The sequence below is a fragment of the Neltuma alba genome, unplaced genomic scaffold (genome assembly GCF_004799145.2).
Source record: "Neltuma alba isolate B1F8T4 unplaced genomic scaffold, ASM479914v2 tig00012410_pilon, whole genome shotgun sequence".
Classification (NCBI taxonomy): Eukaryota; Viridiplantae; Streptophyta; class Magnoliopsida; order Fabales; family Fabaceae; genus Neltuma; species Neltuma alba.
Window position 1 is genome coordinate 431,435 of NW_021636902.1, and position 22,451 is coordinate 453,885.

At 34.6% G+C, this 22,451-nt stretch overlaps 1 protein-coding gene across 1 annotated transcript; it reads left to right on the forward strand.

Annotated features, from left to right (window-relative positions):
- Positions 1-20,342: 20,342 nt before the first annotated feature.
- LOC114726913 (uncharacterized mitochondrial protein AtMg00810-like) lies at positions 20,343-20,789 on the forward strand. Its single transcript, XM_028913631.1, has one exon. It carries the CDS (start codon positions 20,343-20,345, stop codon positions 20,787-20,789), a length of 447 nt encoding a protein of 148 aa, XP_028769464.1.
- The last annotated feature ends 1,662 nt before the right edge of the window (positions 20,790-22,451 follow it).

Genomic DNA, 22,451 nt, shown 5'->3' on the forward strand with positions numbered 1-22,451 from the left:
TCACAAAAATTTTCAAACCTCCACATTGACAATCGTTAGTAAATTTCCTTTACCCAATACATTGAACGTTGGCTCCGTAGTGGCGCAGTGGGTGGTTTCAACAAAGTTTTTAATATTTTTGAAGAAAATAATTGTGAACCCACTAGGTTCCATTTATTAAAAAAAAAAAATAAAGATAATAACCATTATTAGCTTGTAAAATCTTGTCTTGACAAAAAGAAATGCACTAGAACCTGTCTTGTAAGATGGAGACGTTCGGTCAAGAGCGTTCATAATAGCAAATAATTCAGGCATCAAATCTCATTTTGCGATTTGGTTTTCAACAATCATCCCGAAAGGCAGCTCCAATTTACTGTTTGTTTGGTTAAATTTCTTTTTTGTGGCTAACATAATTTCGTTATCATCATCATCAGTATTTTATCTTACCTTGTCATGGATAACTATTTGTATAATATACTCCTCTTGTAATTAATACAGGACCTGGCCTAATTAATTAATTTGAATACATTAAGAATATTTGTTGAATTAGTTAATATAATAGATTTTTCCTACAAACACCCTAACTATCTTTTTAATTCTCTTCCTTTCTCTCCTACTTGATTATTGTTAGGAGAATATCAATAAGATTAATTTAAAAAACTTTCTTTCTCCACCCCATAAATAGGACCACCAAAGGAGCATTCTTTACAATTTATCTTCTTAACCTATTTGATTAGGTAATTAAATTATTTTATGACTAATATAAAAATACTCTAGTCATAATCCTCATGCCTTAAGCAAGTGATTGTCATAGTGTTAATACTTAATAGAGCATTATCTAAGGACATGTGGCATTTTTGTCGGTCAAAGGGGAAGTGGCATTTAAACCCCTCTAACAACAATATATACTACCTTCTTTCCTTAATAATATTTAATTGGTCGTTGAATTTGATTCTAAATGCAAGACGTGAATTCATTTTGTCTTCCAAATTTATAATTTATTCTCTAAAACATCTTTACTAATTACACATATTAAGGGCACTTCTATCCATGGCTAGTCATGATTAAGAAAATACTTCAAAAAAAAAATCAATTTATATTTGTTATAAATAACTAACTTAACTAATTTTTTTAATCTACTTAAATTAGTAAAGTAACTTATATTAAGATCCGAAGGTAGTATTTATTACTATTTTTGATCCCTTATATAAGATCTAATTGGGGGATTGATTTTGGTCCTAAATATAAGATCTGAATCGATTTTGTCTATTGCTTCTCATATTTTTTCAAACTATCACTATTGATTGCAAATGTTAAGAAAGTTTGCATTAAAAGATAACTTCAATACAAATGATTTAAAAGTATATTTTAACTGACATATTTTTTTTTACAAATAACTAATTCAATTAATTTTATTCTCCAAAATATCCCCATCAATTAAAAATCATGAAAGTTAAAAATTTAAAAAAAAACAAAATGTTTAGTTGAAAATCAAGTTTTTAGTTATTTTTTCGTTGTTTATGATTTCAATGTTTTCAACATTTATTTTTATTTTTAATAATTTTTACTAAATTTTTAAATTTATATATATTTTTCCATATATGGAAAAAAAAAGATGCCGGAAACATGAGATATGAGAATTAAAGACAATAAATTTTTTCCCATCCATTAAAGATAATTGACAATTGAAAGATGAGTACTAAAAATACTGATGAAGCTTCAAATAACTAATTCAATTCATGAATAATGAATAATTAGTTAAAAATAATATATAAGTTAGAAATATGTTTTTTTTTTCAAATATACCTTTATAATAAATGAGAAAAATAATTAAGGGCAACGTTTGGAAAAAAATGCATTAAATATTAAATATTAAGACAAACTCAAATTGAAATGTATAAAATGAACTGTATCTATTTTTAAATTTGAAACTTATAAATAAAAATGGAAAAATAATATAGAGGAACACTAAAAAGATTAACTCAAAAAAAAGTTTAATTCAAACCGAGGGCCAGGGGAGGATCATGATTTTTTGTTTTGGAATTTCGAAAATGGTGGTTATTAATCGTAATTAATGTTATTAAGTCAAAAATATGAAAAGACTGTCCCGCAACGTACGTACTATAGGATGGATTAAAATAAAATTTACCTTTTTTATGACAAAATTTACTTTTGTTTTTTTCTACTTATATATCTATCTATTAATATATACTCTCTTCCTTATTATAAGATCTAATTTTTTTAATGGATCTGTCCATTTTTATAAGATCCTTTTTTAGTTTGAATATTCAATGCATTGTTACTTATTTTATCCCTAATTTAATACATTTAATATATTCTCTTTCTTCATTTATCTCACTATTACTCTCTCACATTTACTTATTTATATATGGAGATATATTTGGAAAAATTGCATTTACTACATATTAATCATTTTAACTAATTTTAACTATTTTTTTAAACCGCGTAATTTAGTTAAAAGGATTTTATAATAAGAAACGGAGGGAGTATAAAAGTAGAGTATAAATAAGGACTCCCAAGAATCGGCTAAATCTCCCCTATTTACGCGCCCCATGATGCATTATTACTTCATTTGCGCCTCTCATCTTTCTTATTTAATGGTTGCTTATTCAATAAATATACTACCTCCCATTTTTAACAGAAGAACTAGTTTGACTTTTAATTTAGTCCTAAATATAAGATCCTAATTCATTTTGTCTATCATTTTATCCATTTTTATCGAAATAGTTCATATAGTAGTTGCACATGTTAAATATTTTACCAAATGATAGTTCTAATCAATACACATGATTAATCAGGGTATTTTAAAGAAGATAACATCTATTTATTACAAATAACTAACTTAACAAATTTTTTTTAATCTATTTAAATTAGTCAATTAACTCTTGTTAATCATGTGTATGATAGCAAGGACGCTAGTAGGGCCGTTGCATGTCCATCCGTTTAGGTTTTCTGTGTGTTATCTTTGGTCCTATCTCACGTTCTTTTACCCGATGATCCTTTCTTCTACAGCGCCGTGGGGTCCTCTCTCTGGGTAGTGGGATCTTCATTTATGGTTTTTTTTTTCCACCAGTCAATATGAATTTGATTGCCTCTTCGAGGGCTATAAATATGATTGCGATCTATGAGTCTCATTTTTTCAAACTCAAAAGACAAAGGCATGCGAGTTGTAAGGTGTTAGAACCAAGAAGCCTCTCTCCCATCCCTTTCCTCTAGGACAGTATGCTCCAATACTAGATTTTCAAACATGTTTTGAAAATGACTTGGAACTTATTCCACTTTTTTGTGACACTCGTTATCACCATAATGGTAGATGGCTTTAGTTTTAGTAAGAATGGATATATACATGAATATTACATGAACTAAGTTTTTGCGTGGACCCAAAAAATTCTTTGAGTCCAACTCCAATCTACAACTAAAAGCTATCAAATTTTAGACCTCTCCTTGATACAAAAATAATTCGGAGAAAATGATTACTTGCATTTCATTCATATGAGAGTAATATTTATATATTGTGTACATAACTGACTATAGTTAATATCTAATAGAAATACATAACAGATCTAACTTAAATAACAAGAATGTTATTTTATCCTTGACACCCCCTGCAAGTTGGAGCATAAATATTTTTCTTGCCTAGCTTGGATATGAGCTCATGAAATCTTGAAGGATGTAATGGCTTAGTGAACACATCTGCAAGTTGATCAGAGGATCTGACAAGAAGTAAATGCATGATCTTTGCTTGAAGCTTTTCTCGGACCAAATGACAATCCAACTCTATGTGTTTGGTTCTTTCATGGAAAGTGGGGTTTGCTGCAATTTGCATGGCAGACTGATTGTCACAATAAAGGAGAGTTGGATCAAAATGAGATATATTGAAGTCATTGAGAAGATACAAAAGCCATTGAACTTCAAAGGTAGTGGACTCCATCGCATGATATTCTACCTTTGAAGATGACCTTGAAACAGTAGACTATTTCTTGGCTTTCCAAGAGATCAAAGAAGACCCAAGAACTATGGCAAAACTAGTCACAAATCTACGTGAATCAATACAACTTGACTAGTCAGAATCACTGAAACTCCTGAGCTTAAGATCTGAATTAGAAGAAAAGAATATTCCAGCATCAGGAGAAGATTTTATATAATGTAAAACTCGATTAGCAGCCTGCAAATGAATGTCAGTAGGGGTTGGCATGAACTAAATCAATGGTTGAGTGGCAAGACTGAGATCAAGTCCGGTGGTAGTGAGATACTGAAGTCTGCCAATTAATTTTCTGTACGCCTAAGAATTTTCTAGAGGTTTGCCTTTGTCTTTAGAGAGCTTGAGATGAGGATCCATTGGTGTGAGGCTGGTTTATAGGCTAAGTATCCTATATCCTTAGGTAATTCAAGTGCAAACTTCCTTTGAGATAGGAAGATGCCATCATTAGATCAAGCAAGCTCTAAAACCAAAAAATATCTAAGATCACCAAGATCTTTAATGGTGAAAGTGTTGTCTAACTGTTGTTTGACAAAAATTAATTTCAAACAAATCATTTCTGGCAAGAACTACATCATCAACATATACCAAAACAATAGTAAATGAAGAGGAAGAAGCCTTAAAGAAAAGAGAATGGTCAGAAGCTGATTAAGTGTATCCATAAGAGATCAAAGCAGTGGACAACTTTGAGTATCATTGTCAACTAGCCTGTTTAAGATCATAAAGGGATTTCTGCAACTTGCAAACCATGTTAGGTTGTGGAGGAGTAAAACCTTTTGGTAGTTCTATGTAGACCTCCTCATGTAAATCTCTGTGCAAAAAAGCATTGTTGACATCAAGTTATTGAAGGAACCAGTTTTTGGTAGCAGCTATAGAAAGTAACATTCTAGGAGTACTCATTTTTTCTACAGGTGAAAAAGTATTAAAATAGTCAATCCCCTCATTTTGAGTATATCCTTTTGCAACCAGCCTAGCTTTGTACCTTTCTATTTCACCATTAGCTTTGAACTTAGTTTAATATACCCACTTGTATCCAACAAGTTTCTTACCAGGTGGTAAAGTAGTTGGAACCCAAGTTTAGTTCTGCTCAAGAGCTTTGTTTTTTTGCCATCATAGCATCTCTCCAATTAGAAAATTTAATAGCTTGTGAATAGGTTTTTGGAGACAGTTAGAACGAAGTTTTTATAAGCAAGAGCAAGAGAAGAGTAAGATAAAACATTAGACAGAGAATATCCAGGAGAACCTTTACTTGATGATTGGTTATTAGTTGAAATAAAAGCACAATGATAATCCTGCAAATAAGAGGGTGGCTTATGTTGTCTAGTTGATCTATGAAGTGGTTGAGAAACAAGATAGGAAGGCACAAATAAAGGGGAGTTGGAAGGAAGTGGTGTATAAATAGGCTAAGAAGCAAGACAAGAAGGTTGAAGTGAAGAAGAATTATAAGGAAGTGATGTAGGAGAAGAAATAGAAAGTGATGTAAAAAGAGGCTGAGAAGCAGGACAAGGAGGTTGAAGTGAAGGAGAATTATGAGTAAGTGATGCAGGACAAGAAATGGGAGTTGAGGAAAGAGAATGATTAGCAAGGATAGAATGTGATGATAGGAATGGTAAAATGTCATCGAGAGAGGAAGAATAAGGTTGTAAGGTTGGTTCTGGAATCTAAGTACAAGAAGATGTGACAGTACCAATTTTAAAGGGAAATTCAAGTTTATGGAAAATAACATCTCTAGATAGAAATATTTCGTTTGAAACAATATCTACTAATATGTAAGCTTTAGAACCAGAAGGCATTCCAAGGAAAACACATTTTCTAGATCTAGGGTCAAACTTAGTTCGATGATTTTGTAAAGTAGATGCAAAAGATAAAGAACCAAAAACCTTAAAATCAAAATAAGATGGGCTAGAATTGTGTAATTTTTCAAAACGAGTAATATTGTTAACTATTGGAGAAGGAAGCCGATTGATTATGTATGTGACATGCAAAACAATAAAAGACCAGTAAACAAGGGGAACATTGAATTGAAAAAGTAAAGCTCTAGACACATTCCAGATATGTTGGTGCTTGCGCTCCACAATACCATTTTGTTAGGGAGTTTACACACAAGATGTTTGATCAATCATACCTTTAGTAGCATAAAACTGAGGCATAGAAAACTCAACACCATTTTTTGACCGTATAGTTTTAATAGTGGTAGAAAATTGATTTTCAAAGAGGGCAAAAAAAATTTGAAGTTTACTTCTAGTTTCAGACTTATTATGCATAAAAAATAACCATGAATATCTAGAATAATCATCTACAATTGTGAGAAAATATCTATGTCCTTGAACAGAGGGAATTGAAAATGGTCCCCAGATATCAACATGAATCAAATCAAAGATTTTATTACTAATACTTGAGCTTACAGGAAAGGAAAGTCGTTTTTGCTTAGCAAAATGACAAATGTCATATATAATGGGGTGGGGAATACAAGCTATATCAGAGACAATCTTATGTAAAACTAAGAAAGTGGAGTTAGAGAGATGGCCCAACCATAGATGCTAAAGGGTGAAATCAAAGTTTGTGGCAGCCATGTGAATTTGAGAATGAGTGATTAAATAAGGGATTTCTGTAGTCAAAATGTATAGCCCTCCAAAAGCTTTAGCTGAACCAATCATCAGTAAAGGACTGAGTGAGTGTATCTGACATGAATGAGAGAAAAAAGTTAGACGACAATCTAAAGAAAGAGTGATACAAGAGACAAAGATGATATTGAAACTAAAATAAAAAAGATAGAGGACATTTGTGAGGACTGTTGTTGAAGAAATACGCACTGTTCCTGAGAAAGTAGTAACAGTGTGTGAACCTGTGGGAAGACTAACAAAAATGGGAGAAATGGGATGATAAGATAAAAAAAGATCTAATGAATTGCACACATGGTCTGTGGCACTAGAATCAATGATCCAAGTAGTAAGATTTTTTGAAAGACAGGGAATTACATTTACCTGCTATGGGAGAGGAAACAAAGGTTGAAATATGGTTGACAGAAGAGGTGGAAGACTAAGGCAGAATAAGGAGTGTGAGGAGATGTTGATATTGCGTAGCGGATAATTGAGTAAGAACAGAAGCTGTTGATTATTGAGATGAGGAGATACAGTTGATAGTATTGGTTTCTTGAACAATACCAAAATCTTGAGCTAAGAATTGATTCACCATGGCAAAGGAACCTGAGGAGCGAAATTTGAATCCAGGTAGGAAACCATGCTTCTGATAACAGGTGTCTTCTGTGTGGCTTGGTTTGCCACAATACGTGCACTGTTTAGTGCTATGTTGCTTTGAGGTAGAGGAAGCAGGACACGGTCTTTTGGTTAAGAGAACCTTAGATTCAGGAGCAAGATGGAGCTCTCGCTCTTGTTGGAGAACCATGGAGAAGACACTATTAAGCGATGGCAGAGGAATAATGAGCATGATTTGAGATTTGACATGAGTAAATGGATCATTTAAACCGTTCAAGAATCAAATTACTTGATCTTCTTCTCTAGGGTGAAGGGCACTCCCTGTGGATCTGCAAGAACAGGCTTTCAATGGACGAATATTAGACAATTTGTCCCATAAAATCTTGAGCTGATTATAGTATTCACTCATGCTCATACTGCCTTGTTTGAGACTATAAATTTCTTCTCGTGGATCTGCTACTCGGAAGAGATCGATCTGAGAATATCTTGATTTGAGGTCACTCCAGATCTCAGAGGGTTTATTAAGCCAGAGGACACTTTTAGCTATGGTTGGGGAAAGAGATTTGATAATCCATCCTTGAACGAGATTATTATAGCACTCCTATGCTAAGAAGAGAGGATCAGTGGGTGCTGGTGGTAAAATTGTGCCATCAACAAAGTTCAATTTGTTTTTCGAAAGTAATGCCATCTTCATAGCGTGAACCCTACTATGATAGTTAGAGCCGTCAAGCAGTGGTGCAACCAAAACGAGGGCAAGTTTTTCATTTGGATGAATATAAAAAGGACTAGCCGGATCATTAATGAAAGCGGCGGTGGCAGCAATGGAAAGAAAAAGATAGAAAAGAAAGTCAAAGGTAAGAGAAAGAGATAGGAAGAAAAGGTACAGAAGGGAAAGAGAAAGAAGGGAGGAAAAGCAAAAAAAAAAAAACAGATTAAGGATCTAGAGGGCTTTGAATACTATGATATGAAAATAATCTGGAGAAAATGATTACTTGCATTTCATTCACATGAGAGTAATATTTATACACTATGCACAACTGACTATAGTTAATATGTAACAGAAATATATAACAGATCTAAGTTAAATAACAAGAATGTTGTTTTATCCTTGACACTCCTTGCTCTTATTCAAAACCATAAATTTCATTGTACCATTCAAATCTCTAATATGTTCAATTGTAGAAGCAAATAAACTTATAGCTATCCATATAGGGCTAGAAGTTGGTAAATGGTTTTCTACAATATTGTTATTTACACTAATTCTTTAGATGTTTTTAATCTTCCCATGGGAGGCGATGATCGTAATTATCTATTGAAACCTACCATCACAAATATCAGGAATAGGCTCTTCTATGATTGGACTGTGGTATGGTACCACATGTGCATATATATTATTAGATGAGCTGATTTTTTGGCGCCACAAGGACATAAAATGAGTCCACAAAGATGGTTTTGCTTTTGATTATAATAATGGATGCTGAGACGTTTCCATAAACGGTCTATCTGTTAGGGGTTCCTGGTTGCTGTTTTAGTTTTAAGTTTTTTTCAGTTGCTTTTCTTCTAAGCTTTGGCTTGCATCTGTATCTAAAAAAAAAAAAAAAAGCTTGCTCAGTCAACTCCAAGCTTAAATAATTAGTTTTAGTCCCTATAGTTTCATAAGGATTTGGTATGAGTTTGAATATGGGAACTAAAACCAAAATTTGTAAAAAGTATATGGACCAATTGTTAAAATTAGCTTAAAAGATTATAGAACTATAGAGATCAAAACTAATGATTTAAAATGACAGATATCAAAATCAAAATCAATCACACAATAAGAACTAATAATGGTATTAAATCTTTTACTTAAAAGTTGCTAGTGCTAATTAAAGATATAGGAAATACTGCTAACAAAAACTAATAATGGAACATATTGTGAGCACTACTGATATATGGAATGTCATGAATGCCAAGAGTCCTAAGAAACATAATGCGTGAGCAGTTCTGGAATGGCGGTTTGATAATCTAACCATCATACCAATTGACCCCTATCAATTGCTTGCCTCTTAATGATAGATAGAATGTCATGAATGTGTTTCAAAGGGGATGGCCATGATTTAATGAATCAATGATTCAGTAGACTTCTGAGGGATGATGAGAAAATAGGCCATTAAGGGATTGGCTTCCCTTTCTAATTCTAAACCTCTTTAGTTCTCCTATTTTTATCTTCTCCCATGTCTCTCTTTCTCTCCTCCTTATTCCATACTATAATAGTAGCTAGTATCAGAATTAAGGTTCTTTCCCTCTTCCCCTTTCTCATCTCCTATCTACTACTTTTCATAACTAGAGTATCAAAACCAAGTGTGTACTTTTCATAATATTGATATGAGAGCCACTCAATTCTTGTGACCCATATGTAAAACAAGATGGCAAGAAAATTCAAGAACCATGAAAACCCCTTTAAATCTCAAATTCAAATGACAAGAAGATGTGGCTTAAGCAACATGGTATTGTGAAGAAGTTCTGTGACTTCTTTGATGGAATCATGAGTACATTTAAAATGTGATAAAGTATCATGTTATGATATTAACACATCATGTGTCATTCTCTTCATTCATGCATAAGTGTGAAAGGAAAATTAGTTAGTCAAGAAGTTTAATGCATAACATGTGTGTGTCTGTATTGAGGAAAGCTAGCTAGATCTGATTATGTTTAGAGGGAGAAATGAAGAAGCATATTGCAGTAGCTAACCAAGAAACAAACACAATTCCACAAGCTATGTTTTTGACAGTTTCATTTCTACACTACAATAACAATGAGAAATTAAATTTCAACAATAACAAAAAGTACAAAAAGAGCTAGAGTAAAAAATAGCAATCCATAATACAGTGAAAGCTGTCAACAGCACAAACTGAAAAATAAAACATGGTTTGCTATTGAACATGGATGAAACTAAAAAATGCTTTTTAAGTATCAAAATTTTAAGCTTTGTTATTCTAGAAGCAACTTACCACTCACTGATTACACACACACATATCACATCACATTACTTCTTATATAATAAAAAGTAGAGGATATGATTGCTCGTAATCATAATTAACCCACATTTTTTCAATATTTTCTTTAAAGAAAACATTGAAATTAGAATTTCTAAATGTGCACAATATGTAATATTATATATAACATTAAATTTCACGTAGTTTTTCCTTGATTTTTTAAGAAATTAATTGTAACTCAATTATCAAATTTGAAAAATCATACAAGGTTAAAAAAAATTTGAAAATGATAAAATAAATATATTGTTAATCAATTTAAAATTTATTACATTTCATTAAAACAAATAGACATTGATGCTAAGACCCAGAAACCGTTGGTGAGATTGATGTACTCAAGGAAACATGCTCAAGAAAATCAGGGGATCTTGAGTTGACTCTGTTTTGAATTATTTATCAATATTTTTTGTTGCATTTCTGTTGAGAAATAAGGGGGTGGAATCCACTCAAATAGGATTAGATTCTGATCTTTCTGTTATTACTCTTTTCATACTTTATTTAATTATTTTCACTTCTGTAATTTGGCTATAAATATGCCTTTGGCCACTTGAATAAGATATCGAACATTACAGAGTGATTTTCCCTAAACCAGAGATTCTCCTGGGTCTATTAGAGAGTGTGGTGGGATACTTACTGCATTTTCTAATGGAAGATATTCTCTTTTCCTTTTAGTCCGTCATTTTCAAATTTAAGGCCTTGGCAATTTTGGCATCAGAGCCATGGTTGAAACCAGATCCTCACGCAATCCCCCACTCCCCAAGAACCCATTTACTGATGAGAGTGATCCCTTAATCACCATAGCTGAGCGGCTCTAAAATCTCAAAGTTTTGGCTAATAGAGTAGCCAGCCTAGAGGCTGTATCTGAACGAAGCACGTTCACACTAGGAAGCTGATAGTGAAGATGATCCAGATTCCTCCTTCCATCATCACATTCTGTATATAAGGATAGAATTCCCAAAGTTCAACAGCAAGGACCCCAGAGGGTGGATTCTAAAAGTCAAGAAGTATTTTAGATATTATGATACACCTGAGGACATGAATATGGATGTCGCCTCAATGTACCTGGAAGGGGACGCACTTGATCTCTTCTCTTGGATCAACAGCAAGCGAACCATACTTTACTGGGACGAGCTAGTCAAGGTGCTCCAAGAAACTTATGGTCCACCAGAATACCAAAACCCAGATGAATACCTTTGTAGTATCCGACAACAGGCACCATTGCAGAATATCATACTAAATTCACTCGTCGCTCTGTTCATGTGAAAAATTGGCCAAAACATTATTTGCTTGGCATTTTCATCAACGGGTTAAAGGAAGAACTTAAGGCCAATGTCTACCTCCACAAGCCATGCTCAGTCTTTAGGGCAGCCGGCCTTGCTCAAGAGTTTGAAACAAACTAAAATTAATCCCTAGGCCTAAACCCACAACTAATTAGGCCAAAAACCGATCAACACAGGTCCCCTATCAGTTGTAAACCCACAAGACACCAATTCTAGGGAATTCATTTCTTCCAGCAAGCCCCCCATGTGTGCCAATCTGCCACCCATGTCCTCCTGACTTGTGATCAACGACTCAAAATGACAATATAGGAGATAAAAGGGATTATGTTTTCACTATGGGGAGTTTTTCAGGCCTGGGCATTGCTCCACTTTTTCACTAATGGAGATCACTGAGGAAGGAAAGGAAGTTCTTCCTCCTTTGGATGAAGACATGAGACTCGAGCAGGGAGAAGCTAATGTCGAGATTTCTTTTAATGCCATTCTAGGCAAGTCCTCAGCTTCCACGATGAAGCTACAAGGAATTATGTAGAGCTGAAAGGTGCTAATTTTGGTGGACAATTGTTCAACCCATAATTTCATCTCTAAAAACTTGGTTTCTGAAATGTGTTTGGCAGTTGAAAATGTCCTGGTGTTTGGGATATAAATTGGGAATAGGAGTACAATCAAATGCAACCGGGTATGTAAGAATCTAGAGGTTAAAGTCTCTAATTTAATCATTAAGCAAGACTTCTTCCCCTTCTCTCTTGATGGTACTGATATGGTACCGAGGATAAAATGGTTAGCCTCATTAAATACCATTAGGGCCAATTGGAATAAAATGTTTATGATCATTTGGGTAGATGGTAAAAAATATAAATTACAGGGAGTTATTCCTGAGTCTAACACTCCAGTCTGTCTTCAAAGCTTGATAGTAACGCAGGAAATAGAGGTAGAAGGGGTTGCAATTTCCCAAACCATTTTTCAAGAATTCGTAGATGTGTTCTCCAAACCTAAAGCTTTACTAACTTCTCGTGGCTATTACCATCCCATAACACTGCTTCCCAACTCACCTCCTCCTAATTTGAGGCCATAAAGATATCCCTACTATCAGAAGGATGAGATTGAGAAGTAGACAAAAGATCTTCTTCAGAGGGGTTTCATCAGAACCAGTTCTAGCCATTTGCTAGTCCTGTTCTATTAACCAGTAAAAAGGATGGTTCTTGGAGGCTCTGTATCAATTACCGCTGATTCAATCACATTACTATTCCAGATAAGTACCCTATCCCTAACATAGACGAGTTACTTGATGAGTTGCATGGGGCCACCTACTTTTCAAAAATTAATTTACGGTCGGGTTATCACTAGATACTTGTGTTGCCGTCTGACATTCCCAAAACTGTATTTAGGATGCATTTGGGGTATTATGAGTTTGTAGTAATGCCTTTCGGTCACACTAATGTACCTACCACTTTTCAATCCATTATGAATGACCTGTTTCGACCCTTTCTGAGGAAATTTATGCTGGTATTTTTTGATGATATCTTGGTTTACAATTCAACTCTTCAACTACATATGGAGCATCTTTATTGTGTATTTCAGATTTTACACCAACAATCATTCTATGTGAATACAAAGAAGTGCTCCTTCGGAAGGACAAAAATTGATTACCTAGGCCACATCGTGTCCAATAAGGGGGTAAAGGTGGTCCCTGAAAAAATTATAGTGGTAATAGACTGGCCTCCACTACAAAATGTTAAAGAATTACATGGATTTTTAGGGTTCACAGGCTATTACAGACGTTTTGTGAAGAATTATGGTTTGATTGCTAGACTATTGACTGATTTATCCAAGAAGGACGCCTTCTCTTGGTCAGAACAAGCAGAAGCAACCTTTGATGACCTCAAACAAGCATTAACCTCCACTCCCATATTGAAACTGCCCAATTTCCAACTTGCCTTTACAGTTGCCTATGATGCCTCCATGAACGAGGTTGGAGCAGTGTTGATGCAAGAAGGCCACCCCATTTCCTTCTTCAGCAAAGGCTTCCATTTTTCCAACTGATACAAGTCCACCTATGACCGGGAACTACTTGCTTCAGTCCTGGCACTTCAGAAGTGGTGCAACTATCTCTTGGGACACCATTTCTAGGTACAGACAGATCACAGCAGCTTGAAGCACTTGGTAGACCAGCACCTCTAACAACATCCCAGCAAAGGCTCTTGATTAAACTTCTTCCTTTTGATTTCACCATCATTTGTAAGTCAGGAAAGGAGAATGCAACAGCTGATTCACTCTCTCATCGGCCTGAACAAGCAGATTTCTTCCAACTGGTTATCCCTATGGTGAATGAGCTCTAACAATTACCCCAGGCATGACAGGAGGATACAGAAACCAAGACCATAATTGATGAGTTACAACAAAACTTGAGCCCCACCTCTGATTACAGCTTGGTAAATGGCAAATTATACTATAAATCTCGATTAGTTATTCCAAAACACCATAACCTTCATGCAAAGCTATTGGAGGAAGCGCACTCTACCCCCATGGGGGGCCATGGTGGGTTCTTTAAAACCTTGAAAAGACTTAGTGCGCATCTGTATTAGAAGGGAATGAAACAGGACGTCAAGTAGTGCATACAGAGGTGCATTACGTGCTAGCAGAACAAATACCAAACTCTAGCACCCGCTGGTCTTCTTCAGCCTCTCCCTATTCCGAAAAGGATTTGGGAGGATATATCCCTTAACTTCATCACCAGTCTTCCGAAGTCTAGGGGTTATGACGTGATTTTGGTCGTGGTCGATCGGTTGAGCAAATATTCCCACTTTATTGCTCTTTCCCATCCCTATATGGCCAAATCTGTGGCTCACATGTTCTGGAAAGAGATCGTGCGACTACATGGTATGCCCCATTCAGTTGTCTTAGATTGTAACCCTCTTTTCTTAAGCACATTATGGAAAGAACTGTTCCGATTAAGTTGAACTTGCTCAAATATGAGCACAGCTTATCACTCGCAGTCTGATAGTCAAACTGAGATCATGAATCATTGTTTAGAAACATACCTCTATTGCTTTGCTCACGAGCATCCAAAAATATGGAGTAATTACTTATGCTGGGTAGAGTACTCTTTTAACACAAGCTATCATGTGGCTGCCGGTAGTACGCCATTTAAGCTAGTATATGGAAGAGATCCACCACGCCTCCTCCCTTATGTTAAAGGAGAAACTTTAATTGCTGAACTGGAGGAACAACTAGAAATGCGTGATGCTATGCTTAAGGTCCTTAGAGAGAATTTGTTAAAAGCCCAAAACCGTATGAAACAGCAGGAGGACCTATATAGGAGGGACCTTCAATTCAATCCTAGGGATGTTTTTTGGCTATGCCTCCAGCCCTATCATCAAAAAACGGTTGCTAAGAGGAGATTTGAAAAACTTGCTCTGAGATTTTTCGATCCATACAAGATCATTGGAAGGATAGGACCAATGGCTTATGAGCTAGAGCTCCCTTCAAATGCCAAAATACACCTGGTGTTTCATGTTTCTCTGTTGCATCCTACTGTAGGGATAGACCCACCAACTCCATTACCACTATCCACTGACTTGGAGCTGCTATTCACCCCCTGATAGTATTAGACCATCGCTAGACCCCCTCTAAGAAGCTAGAAATTATGATCCAGTAGACCAACCGTCCTAAAGAAGAGGCCACGTAGGAAGATTATGACTTCATTGTTGCTCAGTTTCCCCAATTTCGACTTGAGGACAAGTCGTCTTTTGAGCTGGGAGGTAATTCTAAGACCCATAAATCATTCATGAGACTAACGTACTCAAGGAAACATGCTTGAGAAAATCAGGGGATCTTGAGTTGACTCTGTTTTGAATTATTTATCAATATTTTCTGTTGCATTTCTATTGAGAAATAAGGGGGTGGAATCTACTCAAATAGGATTAGATTCTAATCTTTCCGTTATTACTCTTTTCAGACTTTATTTAATTATTTTCACTTTTGTAATTTGGCTATTAATATGCCTTTGGCCACTTGAATAAGATATCGAACATCACAAAATGATTTTCCCTAAACTGAAGATTCTCCTGGGTCTATTAGAGAGTGTAGCGAGATACTTACTACGTTTTCTAGTGGAAGATATTCTCTTTTCCTTTCAATCAGTAATTTTTAGATTCAGGGTCTTAGCAATTGATCTACATGATGCAAAAACGACATGTAGTGCTAAACAAAATAAGATTAACTGATTGTATTTGGATTTATATTACATACATTTAGAATATTTATAAAGGATTAATATAATTTTTGATCCTTCAAGTTTGTTCTCATTTTGGTTTTAGTTCTTTAAGTTTCAAACCATAGGATTTGGTCCTTTAATGGGTAAAATGGTCCAAGTTTATATTGAATTATAGGGACAAATATTTTAAATGAAAAAAAACTTGAGGGACCAATACTTATGGTTTAAAACTAGAGGGACCAAAACCAAAATGAGGATAAACTTGAAAGATCAAAGTTTATATTAACCCCTACATAAACTAATAAGCATAGCGATACGTGTGCATAAAAATTATCAAATCTTGGTTTAAATCTGAATAAAAGATTTATACAAAAAAATTAATCTCCTTGATCCCCAAAATCTTAACTTCGTCACATCCTACAACTTAATCCCCTAACTATGATTCGGTGCAACTCAATTCCTAAATCTTTAACCCATTTAAAAGCTAGTCCCTTTTTTTGTATATAACAAATTAATTTTACATGGGAAAAGAGATGATTGACATACTGAAAAAATACTAACGTGTGTTTCAAATAAGCTCCACATGGCTCCTAAAGTAAATTGGTCATCTTCCTTAAACTCCCCGGTCCACATGAAATGACCGATTTGCTTTGCCAAGTTTAACTCCAAGTTTGTCAAATACCTACAAACCTAGGCCTTGATGGAAAGAAATAATTTACGAATTAATTTAACTCTAAGTTTGTCAATGTTTACAAGTGATAATATCCAAAAAAAAATTTAGATCAAAATTTAACATTTTATATTTAATTATTTATTTCTTAGGTAAAATTATAACAATAATTTTATAAATTATTTAATCTAAATTATTAAAATTATCATCGAACAGTGATGGAAAGGAATAAAGGGCAATAAAATGGAGACATCAAGCTACCATGTTAGGAAGGAGGATTGGATAAGGTCTACTTACTTTCTCCGTCTTTATTCTTGTTAAGATATTCTATTAATATTTTATTGATATGATTTGATTTATTTGATTTATATTCATCTCTTGATTTATTATTAGGATTTATTATTTTATATATATATAGATGTACTCATCTCATTCTAAAATATACAAGCAATATTCATCTCCAATATTTTCTCTCTTTCTCTATTCTAACATGGTATCAGAGCCCTAACCTTTTAGACACCTACCTTTGTTCGACGTGTCATCATGCACGTGCTTTTATCCCATTTGGTTCTGTCCAGATTTGCACTACTCCACATCCTTTCTACCGCCATCTTTTATTGTGTGTATTTACTATAGAAAAGTCTAAGGTTGCCTATCCTGTCTCTATTATCTTGAATGGCTCCAACTACTGCCTATGATTGGAGAGTATACGTGGTTTTTTAAAAGGGCATAAACTATGGCGTTATGTTACTGTTGATATTCGTTTTCCTATTTGCAAAGCTGCTAAGATTGATTTGAAATTCAATGACCGACTTAATGAGTGAGATAGCAAAAATAATCAAATTATCATATGGTTTTGAAGTACCTCAATTTCTAGCATAAATCAACAATTTGGCTGCTTTAAGAGCGCAAAAAAGGTATGGAACCACCTTACTAATTGCTATACATCATCTGATTTGTCTAATCAGTTTCAATTGCATAAAAATCTCAGTGTCTTGAAGCAAGAAAAGGGTCAGTCCCTATATGAGTTTTTGGCTAAGATTAAATCTATCTAGGATCAATTAGCCTACTCAGAACCTAGTTTCAAGAATGAGGAAGATGCACAGGATTTCTTTCAGTACCATGATCAGCTTCATATTATTCAATTCTTGATGTCTCTCACGAATGATTTTGAGCCTGTTCGAGCATCCCTACTTCACCAAAGGCCACTCCTGACTCTTAAGGATGCTCTTCCTTGGCTTTGCTCCAAATAAACTCAATTGGGACTTTTACAGCATACTCCTGAAATGGTTTTTGCTGCCATCAGAAGATCCTCTAAATCTTGTCATCGTTACCCTCAATCTGATCACTCCTTTGATCAATGTCCCTATATTGAGTGCTGAACCTATCAAAAGAAGGGACATATAGTCGCAAATTGTCATACCATGTTCTGTTGATACTGTAAAAAGACTAGACATCTTATTGATCGATGCCCTACTCGTCCTCTTAAGTATGATCAGGGAAGATCAACAAGGCCTAGTTCCTTTTTCAAGCTTGCGTTATCTACCACTGCTACTGATTCTACCGTAGAATCTTCCACTGCAAATCTTGAGGCTTTACCTCACAAGTTTATCCCTAATACTTCCAGTCCACCTGCTACCTTAGCCACCCCTCAAGTACTTCATAGTTCTTTGACTCTGGTTTGTTACAACCATATGACTAGTTAGGAAATTTTTTTCTTCTATGTCAAAAAATACTACTACTCATCCTATACATATTGTTGACAACTCTCAAATGCTTGTTGGTCATATTGGTACTATTTCTTTGCCCTTCTTATCCATTCATGAGACTTACTTCGTCTCTGCTATTAGTTTTAATCTTCTTTCTGTTGGACAATTTGTTGATATGGGTTATAATGTCTTATTTACCAAAAGTGGGTGTGTTATGATGGATTCTTAAACAACACAAGTCATCGGGAGTGGGTGTAAGGTTAGCCATCTGTTTAAGTTCAACTCACTGTATCTCCCTGAAGTCACTTCTCCCAAATCTTGTGCTGCTACTACATCCTTGTCCCTCGATTTATGGCATCGCCGTCTTGCTCGTCGCTCCTTAAATAAACTTCGTCCTTTAATTTCTAGTGATCTCTCAGGTCAAGTCAAGAATGAGTCTTTACATTGTATTTCATGTCAAACTACCAAACAACCTGATTTATCATTTAATAAAAATGACCCTATTGTTGATTCCATTTTTGATTTGGTTCATTCGGACATTTGGGTTCCTGCGCCTACTCCTTCTATGGGAGGATCTCAATACTTTGTGATTTTTGTTGATGATCATTCGCGCTATACTTGGATATATCTTATGAAAAACCAATTCAAATTACCTGATATTTATATTAAATTTGCTACTATGATTCAAACTCAGTTCTTAAAAATTATTGAAGTCTTCTGCTATGATAATGCTTTAGAATACCGGGATTCTAAATTGCTTAAATTTCTTGATGATCAGGGAACCATCTCTCAGTACTCTTATCCTTATACCTCTCAGCAAAATGGTAAGGTTGAATGTAAACACCGCCATATCCTTGATTCTGTCATATCCTTACTTATTTCCTCTTCCCGTCCTATACGTTTCTGGGGTGAAGTAGTATTGACTGATGTTTACTACATTAATAGAGTTCCTATGCCAATTATTGGTAACATCTCTCCTTTTGAGCGTCTTCATGATACACCTCCTAACTATAGTCTTCTAAAAGTCTTTGCTTTGCGTCGATTTTGTTCTTCTTCCATTCATGAGACCACCAAATTATAAGCTCATGCTCGTGTTTGTTGCTTCCTTGGTTATGATCCAGAATATAAGGGTTATCGCTACTAAGACCCTATCTCTCATCACATTCAAGTCTCTTGTCATGTTGTTGTTTGGGAACATATAAAATTTTCATCTTTGACTGACCTTTCCGCCCTTTCTCCTCCTTCACCTTCTATTTTTACAGTTACTTCTGTTGATTTTTTCCCCTAATAATTTAGATACTTTTGTTGATCTTTTTCCTAGTAACTCAGGTCCAGACACATTGACTGAGTTCATTCACACGCCCAATGCAACACCCACTCCACATAAGCCTACTGTCTCTAGTCCTCCTACACAGCTCATGTCTACAGAGCCCTTATTGTCTGACATCATCCGACCCACACATGTAAGATACCCCCTTCCTACCTTAATGATTACCATTGTCTTTCCACCATCCTCCAGTTTCAAGAACCCCAATTTTATAAAGAAGCCTCTCGTGATCCTCTTTAGCAACAAGCTATAAATGAAGAATTGCAGGCATTGGAGAAAATGCTTACTTGGGATCTTGTTGATCTTCCTCCTGGTAATACTCTGGTTGGGTGCAGATGGGTATACAAGAATAAGACTCACTCAGATGGCTCTCTCAAGCAGCAAAAGACACATTTAGTGGCCTGGGGATTCACTCAGGAGTATGGTATAGACTACGAGGAGACTTTTTCTCTTGTTGCTTGTATTACTTCTGTTCGTAGCCTTCTGGCTATTGCTGCTATTAAGCACTGGACTCTCTATCAAATGGATGTTAAGAATGCCTTCTTGAATGGTGATTTGGAGGAAGAAGTTTATATGAAGCCCCTTCCTGGGTATCCTCACCCATGAGATAAAGTTTGTCGTCTTTGTCAAGCCCTTTATGGACTTAAGCAGGCCCCTCGAGCTTGTTTTGTTAAGTTGAGTAGTATAATAAGCCATCTTGGCTTCCCTTATAGCCCTTATGACTCTGCCTTATTTGTTCAAAGTAGTAACCGAGGTATTGTTCTACTTCTCTTATATATTGATAATATGATTATCACAGGTAGTGATCTGGTAGGAGTTCATGAGTTTAAAACTTATTTAGAAGGACAATTTGAGATGAAAGATCCTTTTAGAAGGACAATTTGAGATGAAAGATCCTTTTAGAAGGACAATTTGAGATGAAAGATCTTGGAAGACTGAATTATTTTCTTGGTCTTGAGGTATATTATGGGAAGAGTGGTATCTCTCTTTCACAGGTCAAGTATGCCTCTGATTTGATATCTAGGACCTTGCTCACTGATGAAGCTGTTAAAAACACTCCCATTGGACCTAATGCTCATTTTGTTCCTACTGATGGGACTGTGTTAGAGAACCCAACACGTTACCAGCAATTAATTGGAGGACTCATCTATCTTACTATGACTTGTCCAGACATTACCTATGCAATTCACATTATTAGTCAATTCACGTCTGAGCCCCAAACCACTCATTATGCAGCCGTTCTCTGGATTCTTCAATATGTTAAAGGAACCTTGTATCATGGCCTTTATTTCTTTGCAAGGTCTTCTCTCATTTTACAGGCTTACACTGATGCTAATTGGGGAGGTGACCATGCCGATCATTGATCTACTACTGGGTTTTGTATATTTCTTGGGGACTCTCTTATCTCTTGGAAAAGTAAGAAACAAACTCTAGCCTCTCAATCTAGTACTAAGTCAGAATACCGCACATTAGCAGATACTACTGCTAAGGTTCTTTGGCTCCATTGGCTGCTTGATGATTTGGGAGCTTCCCAAACATCCTCCACTAATATATATTGTGATAGTCAAGCAGCTATTAAGATTGCCCACAATGATGTGTTCCATGAGTGCACAAAACATATTGAGATTGACTGTCATTTCACTTGGCAACATATTATTCGAGATACCATCAGACTTGTTTCTATTGGCACAAACCACCAACCAGTTGATTTGTTTACCAAATCTTTTAATTCTAGTCGCTTCCAGTTTTTAGTGAACAAACTCAAGCTGCTTTCTCTCAAGCCATTTTGAGTTTGAGGGGGGATGTTAAGATATTCTATTAATATTTTGTTAATATTGTGTTGATATGATTTTATTGATATGATTTGATTTATTTGATTAGTATTCATCTCTTGATTTATTATTAGGATTTATTATTCCTTTTTCTTATATATATATATATATATATATATATGTATGTATGTATTCATCTCATTCCAAAATATACAAATATTCATCTTCAATATTTTCTCTCTTTCTCTATTCTAACAATTCTTATCATTAGATCAATTTTAAATTTTGAATGGTTAAAATTTAATATCCTATAAAAATACTATTTTAATATTAAATAACAAAAACGTGTACAAATAAATTTAAATTATTAAAATTTGATTTAAATAGTTCACATCTTTACATTTTTATTAAAATTTTATACATTTTTTTTTACTTTTTATCAGATATTAAATCTCAATCAATCAAAGTTGATCTGATAGTGAGAATAATAAAGAAGTGGAGGGAAATGGACCATAAGAGAAGTTTGGTTCTCTTTCCCCAGATTTTGGGGGTCGATTTTTTCCTCAGCATAAATAGTATAACTCGATTCATTATTATATGACATTTTTAACTAGTTTATATAAATTAAGGAGTGATAATCAAGTCACTAAATCTGTTTTAAATTGTTAAATTTAACCATCTTTACTCCTATTAAAAATGTGGATTCATATTTTTTTTCCATCTTTATTATAGTTGAAAATGGCTTGAGAGGCCATCCCAAGTCATTCCACTTCCTTCTAAAAGCCTTTCCCAATCACCGACATGACCCTTATGGTATTCCATTCCATCATTTGACCCCAAAAAAAAAAAAAACTCAAACGCTATCAAATTGAAAGTTAAAGTTAATAATGAGTCAAAATATTATTAATTAAAGTTGTTTCCACAAACCAACAAAGATATCCATCAACAAGATTACAACTATGTCATTAATGATATGATTCAAAGGAGAACCATAAAACCCAGTGAACCCTACACATTCTCTGTCTCTGTTCCATCAGCATTCTCAGCTTCAGCAGCAGCAGGAGGAGGGATCTCTAATTCTAAGTCATCTTTGGGAGCATATAATATGAAATGTTGAACTATAAATGTAATGTCAAAAGCTACAGCAATCTGAAATTATCACATTAATTAAAGGACCATTAGCATTATTATTATTATTATTATTATTATTATTTCATTAATTGGATGGAGTGAAAGAATTTAATTAATTAATGA